At 39.8% G+C, this 15484-nt stretch overlaps 2 protein-coding genes across 8 annotated transcripts in view; both read left to right on the top strand.

Annotated features, from left to right (window-relative positions):
• The window catches only part of LOC139934006 (E3 ubiquitin-protein ligase HUWE1-like), a 96314-nt gene extending 83966 nt beyond the window's left edge, over positions 1-12348 (top strand). For all 7 annotated transcript variants that reach the window (XM_071928261.1, XM_071928265.1, XM_071928268.1 and 4 more), the window contains 10 exons: positions 399-736; positions 1480-1598; positions 2163-2450; positions 3159-3528; positions 4545-4878; positions 5826-6038; positions 6556-6661; positions 7033-7332; positions 7891-8081; positions 9013-12348. In XM_071928261.1, the coding sequence (XP_071784362.1) occupies positions 399-736; positions 1480-1598; positions 2163-2450; positions 3159-3528; positions 4545-4878; positions 5826-6038; positions 6556-6661; positions 7033-7332; positions 7891-8081; positions 9013-9115 (2362 nt within the window). In that variant the 3' untranslated portion in view covers positions 9116-12348. The remainder of the gene's footprint in view (positions 1-398; positions 737-1479; positions 1599-2162; positions 2451-3158; positions 3529-4544; positions 4879-5825; positions 6039-6555; positions 6662-7032; positions 7333-7890; positions 8082-9012) is intronic.
• Positions 12349-14456: 2108 nt separating this feature from the next.
• LOC139950118 (guanine nucleotide-binding protein G(i) subunit alpha) overlaps positions 14457-15484 on the top strand; it is a 48139-nt gene continuing 47111 nt past the window's right edge. The window contains exon 1 of the mRNA XM_071948747.1: positions 14457-14873. Within this exon, the coding sequence (XP_071804848.1) occupies positions 14756-14873 (118 nt within the window). The 5' untranslated portion in view covers positions 14457-14755. The remainder of the gene's footprint in view (positions 14874-15484) is intronic.

The raw sequence follows: 15484 nt of genomic DNA on the forward strand, positions 1-15484 counted from the left end.
TGTTACTGCAAACCAAATATACATTGGTATCTCACCATGCAATGCCTCAAACCCCCATAGAGTCCACAGTTGTTTCTTATTGTCTTCTTGCTTCCTTTTGAAGTTTTTGTAATTTCCATTTTGGTTTTCATAGAAATTGGTCCCTGTACATAAGTTTTACACTCATGGAAGTTTTGCCAACTTTTGGGGGTTAACTGACAATCTCTATGTGTGGTATGTTTATTAATTATGGGTTTAACCAACCCTATACACCAATGTGTGTTACCACTGTATACTCGGTACTTTCCTGAATTCTGTGGAAAAAAAATCACAGGCATATTATCGGGTGGGATTCGAACTCCAACCTTTGCAATTCTAGAGCAGTGGCTTTGCAATTCTGGTATGTTCTTATTTTGCAGTGATATTCAGAAACTTCTGTCAGAAGTCAGACAATACAAAGAAATGGCAGACTACACCCAAGAAGATGACCCATCTTCATCGACAGTCTCAGTGGCCGGTCCATCCGGGCTAGGAGGGACCATCCGAGACCGCTTTAACATGGGTCTCAATGTGGTCGTCAATGCCCGCTCCAACAACACCAAGCGCAGCGGTTTTGAGCTGCGACTGCCGTCGATGGCGCTGTTTACAAGCAAGATGTCCAATCAGAATCTGTTCCTAAGGATGCTGAAGGTGGTGGTCCAGCTGAAGGAGGCAGCTAAGAAGGCAGCGAAGAAAGCGTCCACTCTCAGCAGGAATTGTGAGTTGTACTTTTACTTCTTCCCTTTAAATAATACATTCCTTCAAAGCGCTTCACAGCAAAATGAACAGCGTTAAGAAAACAAACACTTGGAGTACATTTCCCAATTTAAGCCCACTAACAAATAATAATAAGATATCAAATAATAAACCACAAGGGACACTGACTGGTACATCTTTAAATGATTTCGTGTTGAACAAAAGACAAATTTAGTTGAGCGAGATTTGAACCAACGACCTCCGTTTTAATGTGCCGGTGCTCTACCAACTTACCAATTAATATGCGAGACCTGCACAGTCTTTCTTTTTTAAAAAAAGGATTTGGGTACTTTTTCAAAATGTCCATAGATTTACATTAAACTTACAGGGTTTGAAGATAATGGTAGTGGAAAGCTTCCCTTCAAATCTTACTTACTGAGGTGCTGTAGTTTTTGAGAAATGAGTAAAACCATGTCATAAAAATACGTTTGTAAATGATTAAAATAATTTTCGTCTCATGAGACAAAAATTATTTTCATGACATTGTTTTACTCATTTCCCCAAAACTACAGCACCTCAGCACGTAGTATTTTCAGGGAAGCTTTCTAATAATATTATCTTCAAACTGTGCAAGTTTAGTGTAAATCTGTGGACATTGTGTTTTTTGTCCTACAAAAGTTACATAGACCCTTTAACAGTATTTATTTTAATTTTTTTTTCATCATTTAACAAATGGCCGTGTACTTTCTTTGGTTCTTCTCTCAGCCAACTTGGCAGCAGCTGTAGCAGCTCTGGAAGCGGATGCAAGTGAACTCATGGAAATTATGCACAGACGGGGGCAGCCTTCTTCACTCGATGCGCACAGAGCACTTACAGGCAGAGGGGTAAGTATGTGCCCAATGTACATGTGTAGGGTATTAAAAACTCACTCTGCAGCAGTGAAGTTAATAATTAGGAGTTCCCTCTATCCACTAAGCAAAAGAAGTAGTCCCGGCTGATTTTCTACCTTTCGCCCAGGTAGTTAATAAAAAGCTGGACAGTTCTTTTCAGAATTGAGAAGTCTTCTGAATGTCCAAAAATCTACTCTGTGGTAGTAGAGAAGTCTCCTGAATTAAACAAAATCCACTTCGCCGCAGTATCATACATCTTCAAGACAACTTCTCAAAAGAGCATAATCAACCAAGCAGGTTTATGGTGTATTCCAATACATTCCCAAATTTCAGTCCAACGACCGAACTGCATTTTGAATTTACAATTTTAAAAACATTAAAAGTAAACAAAAAGGTTACGTAAAAAGGTCAAACAAACTAAAAGAAAAGAAGAAGGAAAACAATTTGTATATATTGTTTTGATTTTTTTAGCATGTGGCATGGAAACAGTGTAATGGCTATAAATACGGTGAAAGAAATTACAACTTTGTTTGTTATTCTACCCCACTATTCCCCTAGACCTCAGTGGGTGCTCCCAGCTCCTCAACGACCCCAGCCACAACCCCAGCGACACCCCCAGTCACAGCCACCACTACCCCCAGCACCGAGCACCCTACCCAGCCCGAGGTGCCGACCAGCCTGATGGCAAGGTCTGGTAGTTCAACCACCAGCACCACGGTGACTCCAAGCAGTGGGTCGTCATTAGAGACCCCCATGGAGGTGGATCTACCGGCTGGGCAGGGAGCTGCGTTGCTCAAGCAGGCATCTCTGGACGCCCAAGGGGCTAGCACCAGCAAGGCTGATGAGGTCAGACAAAACACAAATCACAAAATCTTTATCATTTCAAATGGGTTCTAATAGACCTTTGCTGCCACCATCTTGGTCATAATCCCTGTATTCAATAAAAGGCTAATATTTGCTGTACAAAAAGTAACCAGACTGTTCCTCTTCCCAGCCTCGATTTGGTTGCATTGATTTGTATGTGAGAAAATAAAAATGGGCGCACCCATTATAAAGGTGTATTAAATTGTTTTCAGAAGATAATTCAGTTGTATGTACTGGCTTTACAGTAAACATGAGCCTGGTGTACATCATTTTATACAAACTGCTATGGACTAATAAACACAACCTTTAAGTTTGCCCATGGGCAACTAAAAACTGTGCAACCTACTTGTTTATAATGCTTGTAATTGTTCATTTTCAAATTGCAGTAAGTAATATGTTTGTGAGTCATGAGCGTTGATGGTGTATGTGTGATTTACTATTGTTTTTGTGCTTACACTGATGTGTGTCCCAGGTCTGGTGATAAAAATCATAGGCGTTTTAGACCATCAAGCTAGCCAATGTGTGATTTGAGCTAACAGTGTGAATCCTATATTTTATGAGTATATTTGATAAGTATAGTTTTGAGTATCAGTGCTTACTCCATCGATGAAAGTGTGAAAAACAAACAATATTCTTTATCCCCGATGCAATATTTACATCTATTGTCTGATTTGATTGTTGCATTTACAGGTTGAGGATGATGAGCCTCGTCTAAGTCTCCAGCTCTCTCTAGAAGAGCTCTGGGATACCCTGAGCGGGTGCCTAACGGATCTCTCCCAGACCCCAGATCACCACTCAGTCCTGGTCCTACAGCCTGCCGTAGAGGCCTTCTTCCTGGTCCATGCATCGGAGAAGGAAGTCACCAAAGCAACCGAATCCAAGCCCTCCCTGACCCGCGACAGCAGCATCTCTCATGTGCCTGAGATGGCGCCGTTGTCACCGATGCCTGTGACGGCCACCGGTAACCTCTCTGGAGGATTCTTCGCGAGGGAAAGCTCCGTCACGTCCATCGTTACAGCCGCCATGCCTCTGGACACGCAGAAATTCCTCAGTTTTGCAGGTGGGAAGCATTTACAAGTAGAAGACATGCCTGATATGTGGCAGAGGGTGCCCCCCCTCTCAGATGTTCCTCTACTTTAACACACTATTTTCCACTGCACAGAAGTACCCCCCTCCTTAAAGCCATTATACACTTTCGGTACACTTTCAAGTTCACAGATTTACAAGTAATTTACAGGGTTTACAGAAGGTAATGGTGAAAGACTTCTCTTTAAATATTATTCCATGAAATGCTTTACTTTTTGAGAAAATATTAAAACAATATTAGTTCTCGATAGCGAGAATTACGGATTTATTTTAAACACTTGTCATGACACGGCGAAACGTGCGGAAACAAGAGTGGGTTTTCCCGTTATTTTCTCCCGACTCCGATGACCGATTGATCCTAAATTTTCACAGGTTTGTTATTTTATATATAAGTTGTGATACACGAAGTGTGGGACTTGGACAATACTGTTTACCGAAAGTGTATAATGGCTTTAAATCCTCTAAAGAATTCCTGAGTTTCCCAAGACACAATGAGGACACAAAATGGGGGGGGGGGGGTTCACCATGTCACATTTAAAGCATCAAATAGTAGAGGACAGTGGAAACTGTTAGACAGATACAACGTTACAGCTAGATACCTTACTTGGTCCACGCACAACCATCCGCTTTGTCAAGGAGCATTTGCAGTACCTGCTCAAGCACTCGTGTTAATGGTCCTTCCGTTTGTCTATGACTCGCCCTTCAACTTATTCAAGACTCAGTTGAAGACACATTTAGTCAGACAATTGAGAGTGCTTTGAAACTTTTGTACTATACACAGATATTGACTGCTTCGAGTGCTTAAGTTAAAATATGCATACTAACAGATTTTTCATTGAGATTAGCACCATGCTTGTGCACCATGGGTGTGTTAATACACTTATCACCGTGTTTATATCGCATGGCCACATGATCTCCTCTCAACTGATTGTAAGGGTCTAAACTGTCCTGGGTATTTATGAGTGTTTTTAAACCTCTTTATTCTTCCAGAGATGCATCGCAACGTGTTGAACCAGATCCTCCGTCAGTCCACAGTCCACCTCTCCGAGGGACCCTTCTCCGTCTTGGTCAACCACGTCCGCATCCTGGACTTTGACGTCAAGCGTCGCTACTTCCGCCAGGAGCTAGAGCGAATGGACGAGGGGACGCGGCGAGAGGACATGGCCATCCACGTCCGACGAGAGCACGTCTTCGAGGACTCCTACAGGGAGCTCCATCGGAGGTCACCGGAGGAGTGGAAGAATCGCTTCTACGTGGTGTTTGAAGGAGAAGAAGGGCAAGATGCAGGAGGTCTCCTTAGAGAGTGGTATCTCATCATCTCAAAGTAAGTCAAGACATCTGTCAAGGGACAGCTTTGATCACTTCACGTTGGTGTTTTGTTTTGTTTAAAATCTGTGCTTGACCATGGTTTTATTTTTTTGGAAATTTTTGTATGATCATTTTCCTTAGAAGATATTGTTGCAACAATGAAACTCTGACTTGTCAAAGGAAAAAAAGAAAAAAAGAATCTAATTATTATCCAGGATTTGATGTTGTCATGTGAGAACATTTAGTAGGAACTTAAAGATTGGGATTCGCATAGCCTTGGCCGAAAATCTATCATGGTATGCTCAGCTCTATCTTAGAATTCTCAAACTGCCATTAAGCCAAATAATGAGTAATCATGTCAGCCTGTCCAATCTTGTATGCCATACTTTTATTATAACAACATGACAAAGGTTTAGAATCGGGGGGGGGGGGGGTGTTAGAAAATAACCTTTAGAAAGGGCAAGTTTTTCAAGAACTTGTCGCTCTCTGTACGTACGTGTTAACCAATTTGTGTCTACAGACATCATCCGACTATAAGTGGGTTAAAGACACTGGATAATTTCGAACAATTATCCTCACTTGGTGTACATGTATCTCAACATAAGCACAAAATAACAAACCTGTCAAAATTTGAACTCAATTGGTCGTCAAAGTTGCGAGATAATAATGGAAGAAAGAATACCCTTGTCACACAAAGTTGTGTGGTTACAGATGCTTGAAATCAAATTCAAATATTTTAGTGGAAAATTACTTCTTTCTCGAAAACTATGTTACTTCAGAGAGAGCCGTTTCTCACAATGTTTTAGACTATCAACTGCTCTCCATTGCTCGTTACCAAGTAAGATATTATGCTGACAATTATTTTAAGTAACTAACAATAGTGTTCATACCTTTAACCTACTATTTAAAAACTGAATTTTTTTCCCCGGAACTTATTTTGTTTTTGTTGCGTCTGACTTTCAGGGAGATTTTCAACCCCATGTACGCCCTGTTCAAGGTGTCCCCCGGGGACCGTGTGACCTACCTCCCTAACCCCGCCTCCCACTGCAACTCCAACCATCTCAGCTATTTCAAGTTTGTGGGTCGGATCATCGCTAAGGCCATCTACGACAACAAACTCCTGGATTGTTACTTCTCTCGTAGCTACTACAAGCACATCCTGGGCAAGCCAGTCAAGTAAGTCATGTATTGAATTGAGTTCCTCTGTCTAAAACTAAACGAAGATGTTTTGTTATCCTCACCAATCGTGTATGATACATTTAACTAAACAAAAATAGTACAAGTAAAGGTATTCAGACATTGAGTTTCAGACCTACCAAGTGAGCTTTGAAAAATCTTACGCATAGCTGGCCTCTGGACTTGGCATCTCTGGAGTTTTTGTGACCAGAAAACACAATGATTATGGCTTGCTTTTGTACATAGTGATTTAGTTAATTTTTGGGGGAAATCCCTAGGCTGCTGTTTGGGTTTTTTCTCCATTCAATCTTCTTGTTTTTGTAATTTTTGGTCTGATTGTTGCTCTTAGTTTTCTTTAAGTATTCTGATGTCTTTCTTTAAAATTAGTAATTGGGTGATTGTCCAAAACCAGTAGTGGTAGACAGCCACTGTTGAACACTCCCCACTCGTGTTTATCACAGTTTGCGGCATCCAGACTTTCATTCCATCTTGTGGTTTATTACATTACTTTCTTCAGGTATACAGACATGGAGAGTGAGGACTATTCATTCTACCAAGGTCTCGTCTTCTTGTTAGAGCACGCCGTCTCAGAGCTGGGCTATGAGCTCATGTTCAGCACAGAGGTAATTTCTTCAATTATTCTCAACATTTATCTACGAGGATCCTCTCTGAATCCACAGGGATGAGAAATTTTAAGTTACATTGTTTGGTTAACCTTTTACACAAAAACACAATTCTTGTACAAATAATTGCTCTGATTTTTGAGGGTTGATTTCAGTTTGAAAAAAACTTTTTTTGTGACAGTTTGTTGGCTGTTTCTCAGCAAGTAGCATTGTATTTCACATGTGAATTTTGTTGTATATTTTTTCATTGACTTAAACCAATCTATGACCCCACTGAAAGCTACTGAAAAAAAAATGGGTCCCAACTCGAACAATGTCCAATGTCATTATGATGATCTATCTCTAACTTGTTTGTCTTTTTGTTTGCTTAGATTGAGGAGTTTGGCGTGACCGAAGTGCGGGACCTAAAACCCAACGGTCGCAACATCCCTGTCACAGCGGAGAACAAGTTGGAGTACGTCCACCTGGTATGCCAGATGAAGATGACCGGGGCCATCCGTAAGCAGCTGGACAGCTTCTTGGAAGGCTTCTATGACATCATCCCCAAGAGGCTTATCTCCATCTTCAACGAGCAGGAGCTTGAGTTGCTCATCTCTGGGTTGCCGACCATCGATGTGGACGACCTCAAGGCCAACACGGAGTACCATAAATACCAGGCCAACTCACTACAGGTAAATGAATTATGTGGAACCTACCTCCTCCTTCAATAGCACCTCCCTCTCCCACAATGGAATCTCTTTACCCTAAATGGAAAAGTTAGTCCAAAATTTGTGTCAGTGTTTTTAAAGTGTCAAAAGAGTAAGAACATTTTTGCAAACTAAAAAGCACATTGAGTTGTTTTAACACACAAACCTTTCTGCGCCTGTTTGATCAGCCCACTGTTGTTCCCTGTTTTAAATAACACTTTCAATTCAGTTTGGGATGCAAGAAAGCAAGACTAAAGACAAGGCAAAACATGCTCCAAGTCAAAATGTTTATGCTATGAATGAGCTTTCCATTGTACCTTCTCTATACAGAGGTGCCACAGAGTACTCTACCTTCTAGGCTAGCATTGGGTGTATGGGGTTTCTTCTGTTTGTGGCTGGTATTATGTTTAAACCCATGGTTTATGTACTGTGGACTTAATCTCTACAGTCTCCTGTAGAATTTGATCGCAAGAGCCAGTTGGGCAGGAGAGTACACCGGTAGTCATAGAGTTTTCAATCTCTGTGTTTACTCCCGTTCTTTAGATCCAGTGGTTTTGGCGTGGTCTGCGTTCCTTTGACCAGGCCATCCGAGCCAAGTTCTTGCAGTTTGTGACGGGTACATCAAAGGTACCCCTCCAGGGCTTTGCCTCGTTGGAGGGAATGAACGGACCCCAGAAGTTCCAGATTCACAGAGATGATCGGTCCACAGACAGACTTCCAACCGCTCATACATGGTAAGTCCTTTTATGGTTTTATGTGTTTCATCTCATTGTTTTATGTTTTGTGTTGCTCAAAGAGGCTCCTGCACTATGCAGGCCTTAAACTTCACTCTAGTATTCCAATTTATATTGGAACTTTGCAAAGTGTACCACAGCAAAAGCACAGGGCACCACTGCAATTGCTGCGAGTGCCGTGGGTTATTTTGAGGCCTGATTATGTGCTATATATAAGCTTGGGCGATATCACGATATTATCGAATATCGCGATATTAATTTGGAAACAATTTCGATATCGGCTGGATTTGGTTTTAATTGAAATATCGTGATATATCGCGATAATCGCGCGATATATCGCGATATCGATTAATATCGCGATGTATTTGCTAGCTGAGACATCTTGCACCCCATAGGTTTGGAGTAACACCAGAAGAATAGGTCATTAGAACACCTCTCTTAAGCTATGACTGTCTCTTCTACAACTTTCACTTGGAGTTTGAAGACTGATGATGTCAAATTTCATTAATCGTGATTATATCGAATATCGCGATATATTGTCGGCGATATATCGTGAATAAAATAAATCGATATCACCCAAGCTTAGCTATATAAACATCTTGTGTTGTTATTTATGGTAATACACTCGGGAGTCTGTGTGTTTCTGTGTAACTGTTCTGGCCAAACTTAATAATTAGCTCGACTGTAGTTAGAACTGGTCCCAACTTGAGTGTTACAGTTAGCTGGGATCCAAAACTTTCTCACGGTGTGAGGGAACCACCAGATCCAGTGTCTTTTGGGTACACTGGTGACCACCATGAGATTTTTGGGCAAAAGCTAATTTGTGGCCACCATTGTTGTTTTTTTCAGGGAGCAGGATTTACGTTATCATACACGCTCTGCGCTTAATCAACCCAACCCGTCACTAATTCCTTTTTCTTCATCATTTTAGCTTCAACCAGCTGGATTTACCGGCGTATGAGACATACGACAAGCTGCGAAAGATGCTACTACTGGCCATTGAAGAATGTACTGAAGGATTCGGCTTGGCTTGATCTAGCCAACCACCTGGGCCCGATGGCTCTGCTTACCATATAAGCAAATAATTCCATGCTTACGTCAAGCCTATACAGGTCTGCTGGGAATGTTTGCTTGTTTGGTGCGTAGTCCATGTTACAAGGCATTGTTTGCTTACACAGCTAGCTAGAAATACAGAGCCTGCCCTGTAAGCAAAGTATGGTTGTTGCAAGTGCAGAATTTGGTGGTAAGCAGAGCAGAAGTTGGCGGTAAGCAGAGCCTTGAAATTGGGCCCTGTTTGCAGCACACCAAAGACACTCATCGACAACCCTGTGTAAAAGTTAATGACAACAAATTAAAGAGAATGTTGACTGTGTCCCATTGATGGATAAGGTCAGAGTGTCATGTTAGGCTATGAGTTTGATATGTCATGGCCTTATGCTAACACGGTTGCCCACTTGGTTCAAGTATTCCCCTATGATACAACAGGAGTGAAATGTTGGAGTGATTTTTATTATGACCGGGGCCCAAGTTCATAAAACTGTTCGGCAGAAAATAGTGCTCGGCAGAATCTTTGCCAAGCATAAATTGAGCAGAGCACCAGTCACTACAATATAAACTTTCTGGAGTTTTTGGCTGATAACTTGTTTCTGCTAAGCAATACTTGTGTGTTCTTAGCAAGTTTTTTTTGTGCTGACAGGCTTTATGAAAGTGGGCCCCGGTCTGTCTGATACTGATGGGACATTTAAAGATGGCTTGATCATCAATATAGCAGTACTTACTAGTTGCTATAGCCGCCAATACAGACATTCTAGTTGGCTACAGTCTTATCGCTTTTAAGAAAACTGGCACAGGAAATGGTCCCAACTGTGGACACTCAAGCTGAAGGTGTTGCTTCGACCTTGAGTAGCATTTTGTGTCAAGAGCGCCCTCGCGTTGCAGATAGTTTTAATCTGAACATGTAGTGAAGTTTCAATAGAGACCTTTGTATCACTCGATGAACCATCTTTGACTGGTAGGCCCTACCCTGTTGCGTGTGAATGATTGTAAGCTCTGAGGCATAAAAGATATCAGACTATGTTTTCCATGTTAACTTAGTATCTACCTTTCTAAAACAAAACCAAATTTTTGTTTCATATTATTTTTCAGACACTTTTACAAGAATATATTGTGTCAAAACTCAACTATGTTTAGCCATGTCTGGGTGTGCGGTGATGATTATACAGAAACAAACGGTCTCTACAAGTGTTAAGTTTATATCAGTTTATGCTTCTTAAGCACTGCCTACATGCATGGGTGCATATAGTGGCATTCAGGCCTGGAATTTCATCTTTGAGAGGGCAAGGCCATTTTCTTAAGGGCACTCACTTCCATTGGAAAATCTTAAAGTGTTTGTGGGAACTTTTGAAAGGGCACCGAGGCCAAGACTGAGGGCAACGGAGACTGTGGCCTGCGTGTAATTCCAGGCCTTTTTCTAACTTGTTTGGAAGGTGGTTGTGTGAGGGGAGAGTTTATTATTATTATTATTATTATTATAGTGACCTTAGGAATTCTGATGGTTTTTGGTTCAGAACACATGACTTTGGATGGAGAAGGTTTTGATCAACTTGGAAACTTTATCACATACAAACTGGAGAGAGTGCGTCAAGGTTCCAACTCAATCAAATTGTGCTTCTTTGTTTTCATTTGTTTATTTCGTATTTTGAAATTTAGTTAATTGGGCGTTCGGGCTGTGCAGATTTGCAGCCCTGTATACCAGCCCAAAGGGTGGAAAGCAAATACCAAAAAAATGTCTTTGCTATATTTAAACTTTTATATGTTTATTTGTTTTTGTTTATAGAGGAAAATAGGTATCTTCAGAAGTGTTTTTATAAAGATCCATGTAGAGCCGCTTCAAATTAATATTCCTCTGAAACATTTAAACAACGGATTGTTGCAAAAAAAAAAAGATTCACTTCTGTATTCGGAAACGAAATCTCTGTGGTCTTGTTTTTGTTCAAAGTTCGAGAAGTGTCATATTTGCGTAAATAGATAAGAAAAATGTCTTTATAATGATTTTTCTATCTGTACCAAATAACATTGAATGCCTTAAAGTGATAGAGTAGTTTACAGTGTAGGAGATATTCAAATTGGAAGAGGAGGCTTAAGTTTGCATGTATGAGGAACGGAAGTATTTTATGTTCCATGACGTTTTTTGCTAGTTGCAAATATTTGTTTTATACTTCCCCATGAAATTTGCGTAAAGGGGAAAAACGATTTAATTAAAAGAGGAAAAAAAGGTGCATCTTAAAGAAAAAAAAAATGTTACTTGTTGGAAGTAAAGAAAATATTGTACAATGGCATTTGTTGGTTTGTTTAAATCAGAGTTTGGGTATTAAAAGAGTAGGTCACTTGTCTGGGGTGTCGTAGAGTATTGTAATACAACTGTAGAAATTATATCGTTATATGTTAAGATGGGATGCTTATAAATAGCACTTTGTGATAAAGCTACTTTGTGAATTACAACTTGTTCTTTGTAAAATACGTTATGCTTTTCTTTCGACATATTGATCCAGCTTTGTGAGAAAAACCTGAAAAGGGTTTTCATTAACTGCTTCAACTTTTAAATTATAAACAACAAAAACAAACAATTATTACTTTCGGAGTGCTGGAAATAAGCAGATGTTGATGGGTGTTTTAGCAATTATTATTATAGCAATTGCAGGCAAACCATCAAATTTAACGATGTGGTGGATTGGAGCATCATACTTTCTTAATGTGGATTTCATAAATGCTCCCAGCCTAGTCTAAAAAGAAGAAGAAGAATAAACACTAATTAAAACAGTCGCAAGAATTTGATAATGGATGACTTTCAGATTGGATGACTTATATCAGATTTTCCATAATGGGAACTTGGTTGCAACTTTAGCTTTAGTGTTTTAAATCTCTTCCGGAAAATTTGGGCTGAGTGAGCTGTGATTGTGTTTTTGTTTTTGCTACGGTTGTAAGGAACTTTCCTATTCAATGTCCTAAAGATGGTAAACTGGCCCCCAGGCAAACAAACAAGAACAACAAAATAAACAAAGCTCAGTCAAATTTTCAGAATACTGTGTTTACCTTTCTGAAGTTGTACACAAGTTAAAAAGGTGACATTGACTTTTAAAACCAACTAAATTGATAACTGCTGGAAAGTGTAAATTGTATGTTCTATTAAGTTCCAAGAATTTGTTTGAACTTAATTAAAATCCTATCTGTATTAACTATGGAACCTGTGAATAAAACAAAACAAGTTCTGGAAGTTCATTTTGTCTTGTTAGTTTATTTGTTTTTAAAGGGTGTATGTACTTTTTGTAGGACAAAAAAACACAATGTCCACAGATTTACATTAAACTTACACAGTTTGAAGATAATGATAGTAGAAAGTTTCCCTGCAAATATTACTTGCTGAATGCTGAGGTGCTGTAGTTTTTGAGAAATGAGTAAAAAATGTCATGAAAACAATTTTTGTCTTAGTGATCATATCATGAGACGAAAATTATTTTAGCTTGTAAAAACAGATTTTCATTACATTGTTTCACTCGTTTCTCAAAAACTACAGCACCTCAGCAACTAATATTTTCAGGGAAGCTTTCTACTATCATTATCTTCAAACGGTGTAAGTTTAATGTAAATCTGTGGACATTGTGTTTTGTGTTACAAAAAGTACCCAAATCCTTTAATGTAATTTGCATTATTGTACAAGATTTGTAAGAGCAGTGGCGTAGAAAAAGGTTTTTTTTTTTTTATGGAGGGTGGGGCCGTTGTTGGGTTATAGATTTGTAAATACTCCAACAATTAATTATAATAAAAACTTTTGCGGCTATTGCTAGTTTGAGCTCTATCCAAGACATTTAAAAAAAGTTTGTACCAAATTATATAGGCCTATTCATGTAAATAAACGAAACCGAAGAACATTATTAACAAAAGGAACCCTTTGAAGCCACAAACGAAATAAAATGCACAAATTATGCAAGTCTAGTCAATACAGTTTAAAAGCTTAGCTGATAGGTCTACAATATCAATTATTTTTTTATAGATGTTATTATCTGTGTGTTATTCAATTGTGATGTAATAACTTAAGTCACCACAGCAAAAATATAAAATAATACAAGTGGAAATACAACATATTTTGATCAAGTGTCTAAGTGGTGGCCATCTGCCAAGAAGCAAAGTGCAAATTTTTTTTCATAATTGGATTAGACTTGTGGACAAGTCGTTAAATCGGGGAGCCATCAGTTCGCGCGAGAGCAGTGATCTCGCGAGAGCACTATCTCAGCGCGTGGGGCCGATTTAACGACTTGTCCACAAGTCTATAATTGGATAAGAATTGCGTTGTTTCACGTCACAAGAGGGCGCTATTCAAATCTAGTGTAGAGTCGAGGGAGGGTCATCAATGAACAAAAGAAAACTGTGGAGTGATAGAATGTAACTGTGTGGCGTATGCCCCCTTGAAACAGGTTCTTAGCAAGTAGGCCTAAAAGAAAAACAAACAGAGCAATTCATGAATTTGGTTGTCCGTTGTTCCCCCGCATTATTGTTTCCCGAAGGAAACGGATTTAATGCAAAATTAATTGCAGTGTATTGATATGTACAAAACGATGTGACATTTTCTTGGTATTGGCACTCATGGATGGTGTGCATGAACTATATGACGTAGGCATGACGTAAGCCGACAGAAAGTTTTGTTGTCTCTCTTCTTTATTTATGTTTTGTATCCTTGGTTTTTTTTTATTGGGTGCGTGGGGGGGGGGGGGGGGGGGGCATCCCTACGGAGATAAGCCGACACAAATATTGTTCCCCGCCGGGGCCGGCCGCCCGGCCCACCCCCTTCCAAAAAAGCCCCATGCGGCGGCTGGATAAAGGAGGCAGATCGAACTTCGAAGTATGTAGATTTACATTCATAGTCATGTAAAAAGAATTGTCAAAACAGATGTTATCTCCCAAAATGCGGCCCAGCCTTCTCCTCCCTAAGATTTTGAAGCCCCTTCCCTCACAACCCCCACCAGCCCTCCAGCTAAACCAGTAGTAACCAGTAACCACATAACTCTCAAATAATTTACTAGGAGAAAATACATGCTTTCCATGCATTATGTGCAGGGGTCCTATGAACTGTGTTTGCGCGTCATCTTTTATGCAAAGCCCCAGTGTTTTATCATTTCTTGCTGATGCAAGGGAAGGGACACAACGACAGAACTGTTTGTGTCTTCTTCAAGACAAGTCGAGTTCCATCTTCATTTTTCATGATAGTGTTTTTTACGCATCCGGGTTTCAGACCATAATGCAATGCGAAATGAAATGCCTGGTGCTCCGCAGACACGCGACACAATAAGCAGTTGAATACAGTAGTTTGGAAGGGTGCCAGCGTATTCATTTTTTTTGTGAAGTGCGATCCCCATCCTATGATATGCGCCGATATTCTGTTGTTCCGTTGGGGTGTGGTGCCTAGATTCAACTTGAAATTTCTGCAATTTTCCACTGGAAATTTTTACCCAAACCGAGGACATCTCTTTTATTAGACTCTTGGACATATCTCAGGGTACAGGATACGAGACAGACTGGAAGGAGTGTTTATATTTCCACGTTGATATTTTTTCAGAGGACTGGCCGTACATAAAGCGGCTACGGATTGAGGCCGAAACGAACGGTTGTACCATTTCAAAATGGGGTGCGCAACGAGCGCGGAAGATAAAGCAGCCGCTGAGCGGTCAAAACAAATCGACAGAAATCTCCGGTTGGATGGCGAAAAGGCTGCAAGAGAAGTCAAATTGCTACTTTTAGGTGAGTTGTCATAATTCAAGTGTTTATTTGCAACCAGGGGTGGCCATGTTGGAATATGATAACAATGGAAAACCCCTAATGCGGAAGTGGGTTGCCCCATTTTCATGCTGGCTTGTCGGGTGTTCTTTCATGTTTGGATTAAGTAGTCATTTTTCCAGCGGTAGGCAGTAGATTATTGCATACAAAACGAATCCAACATGAACATGACCTTGTTCTCTGGCGGTATTATTACACTACAAACGGGATGAGAATTGTCTGAAGCAATAAGTTGAAAACCATTTTGTCATGTCAGTTAATTATGACGGACAGCAATTTATACAAATAATAATAATTCTCCTACCACCACCATCGTTTTAGATTGTAAATTGTAGTTTAAAATTAAAATAAAATAAATGGTGTTTGCAAATTATGTGTCACATATTTTGTACAGAAAATAATTTTAATGTTAGTATTATACGTACTACTAGTAATTAAGTATAGTAGTAGCTAGTAAGTACATGTTGAAAGTAATTTTCGGAAAGAAATTGCAATCATCTTATATCCAGGATAACTTTCCGTATGGCGCCACCACTTTTTCACTCATTTTTACAAAAAGGGATATCTCATTGAGG

This window comes from Asterias amurensis, chromosome 2 (genome assembly GCF_032118995.1).
Source record: "Asterias amurensis chromosome 2, ASM3211899v1".
NCBI lineage: Eukaryota > Metazoa > Echinodermata > Asteroidea > Forcipulatida > Asteriidae > Asterias > Asterias amurensis.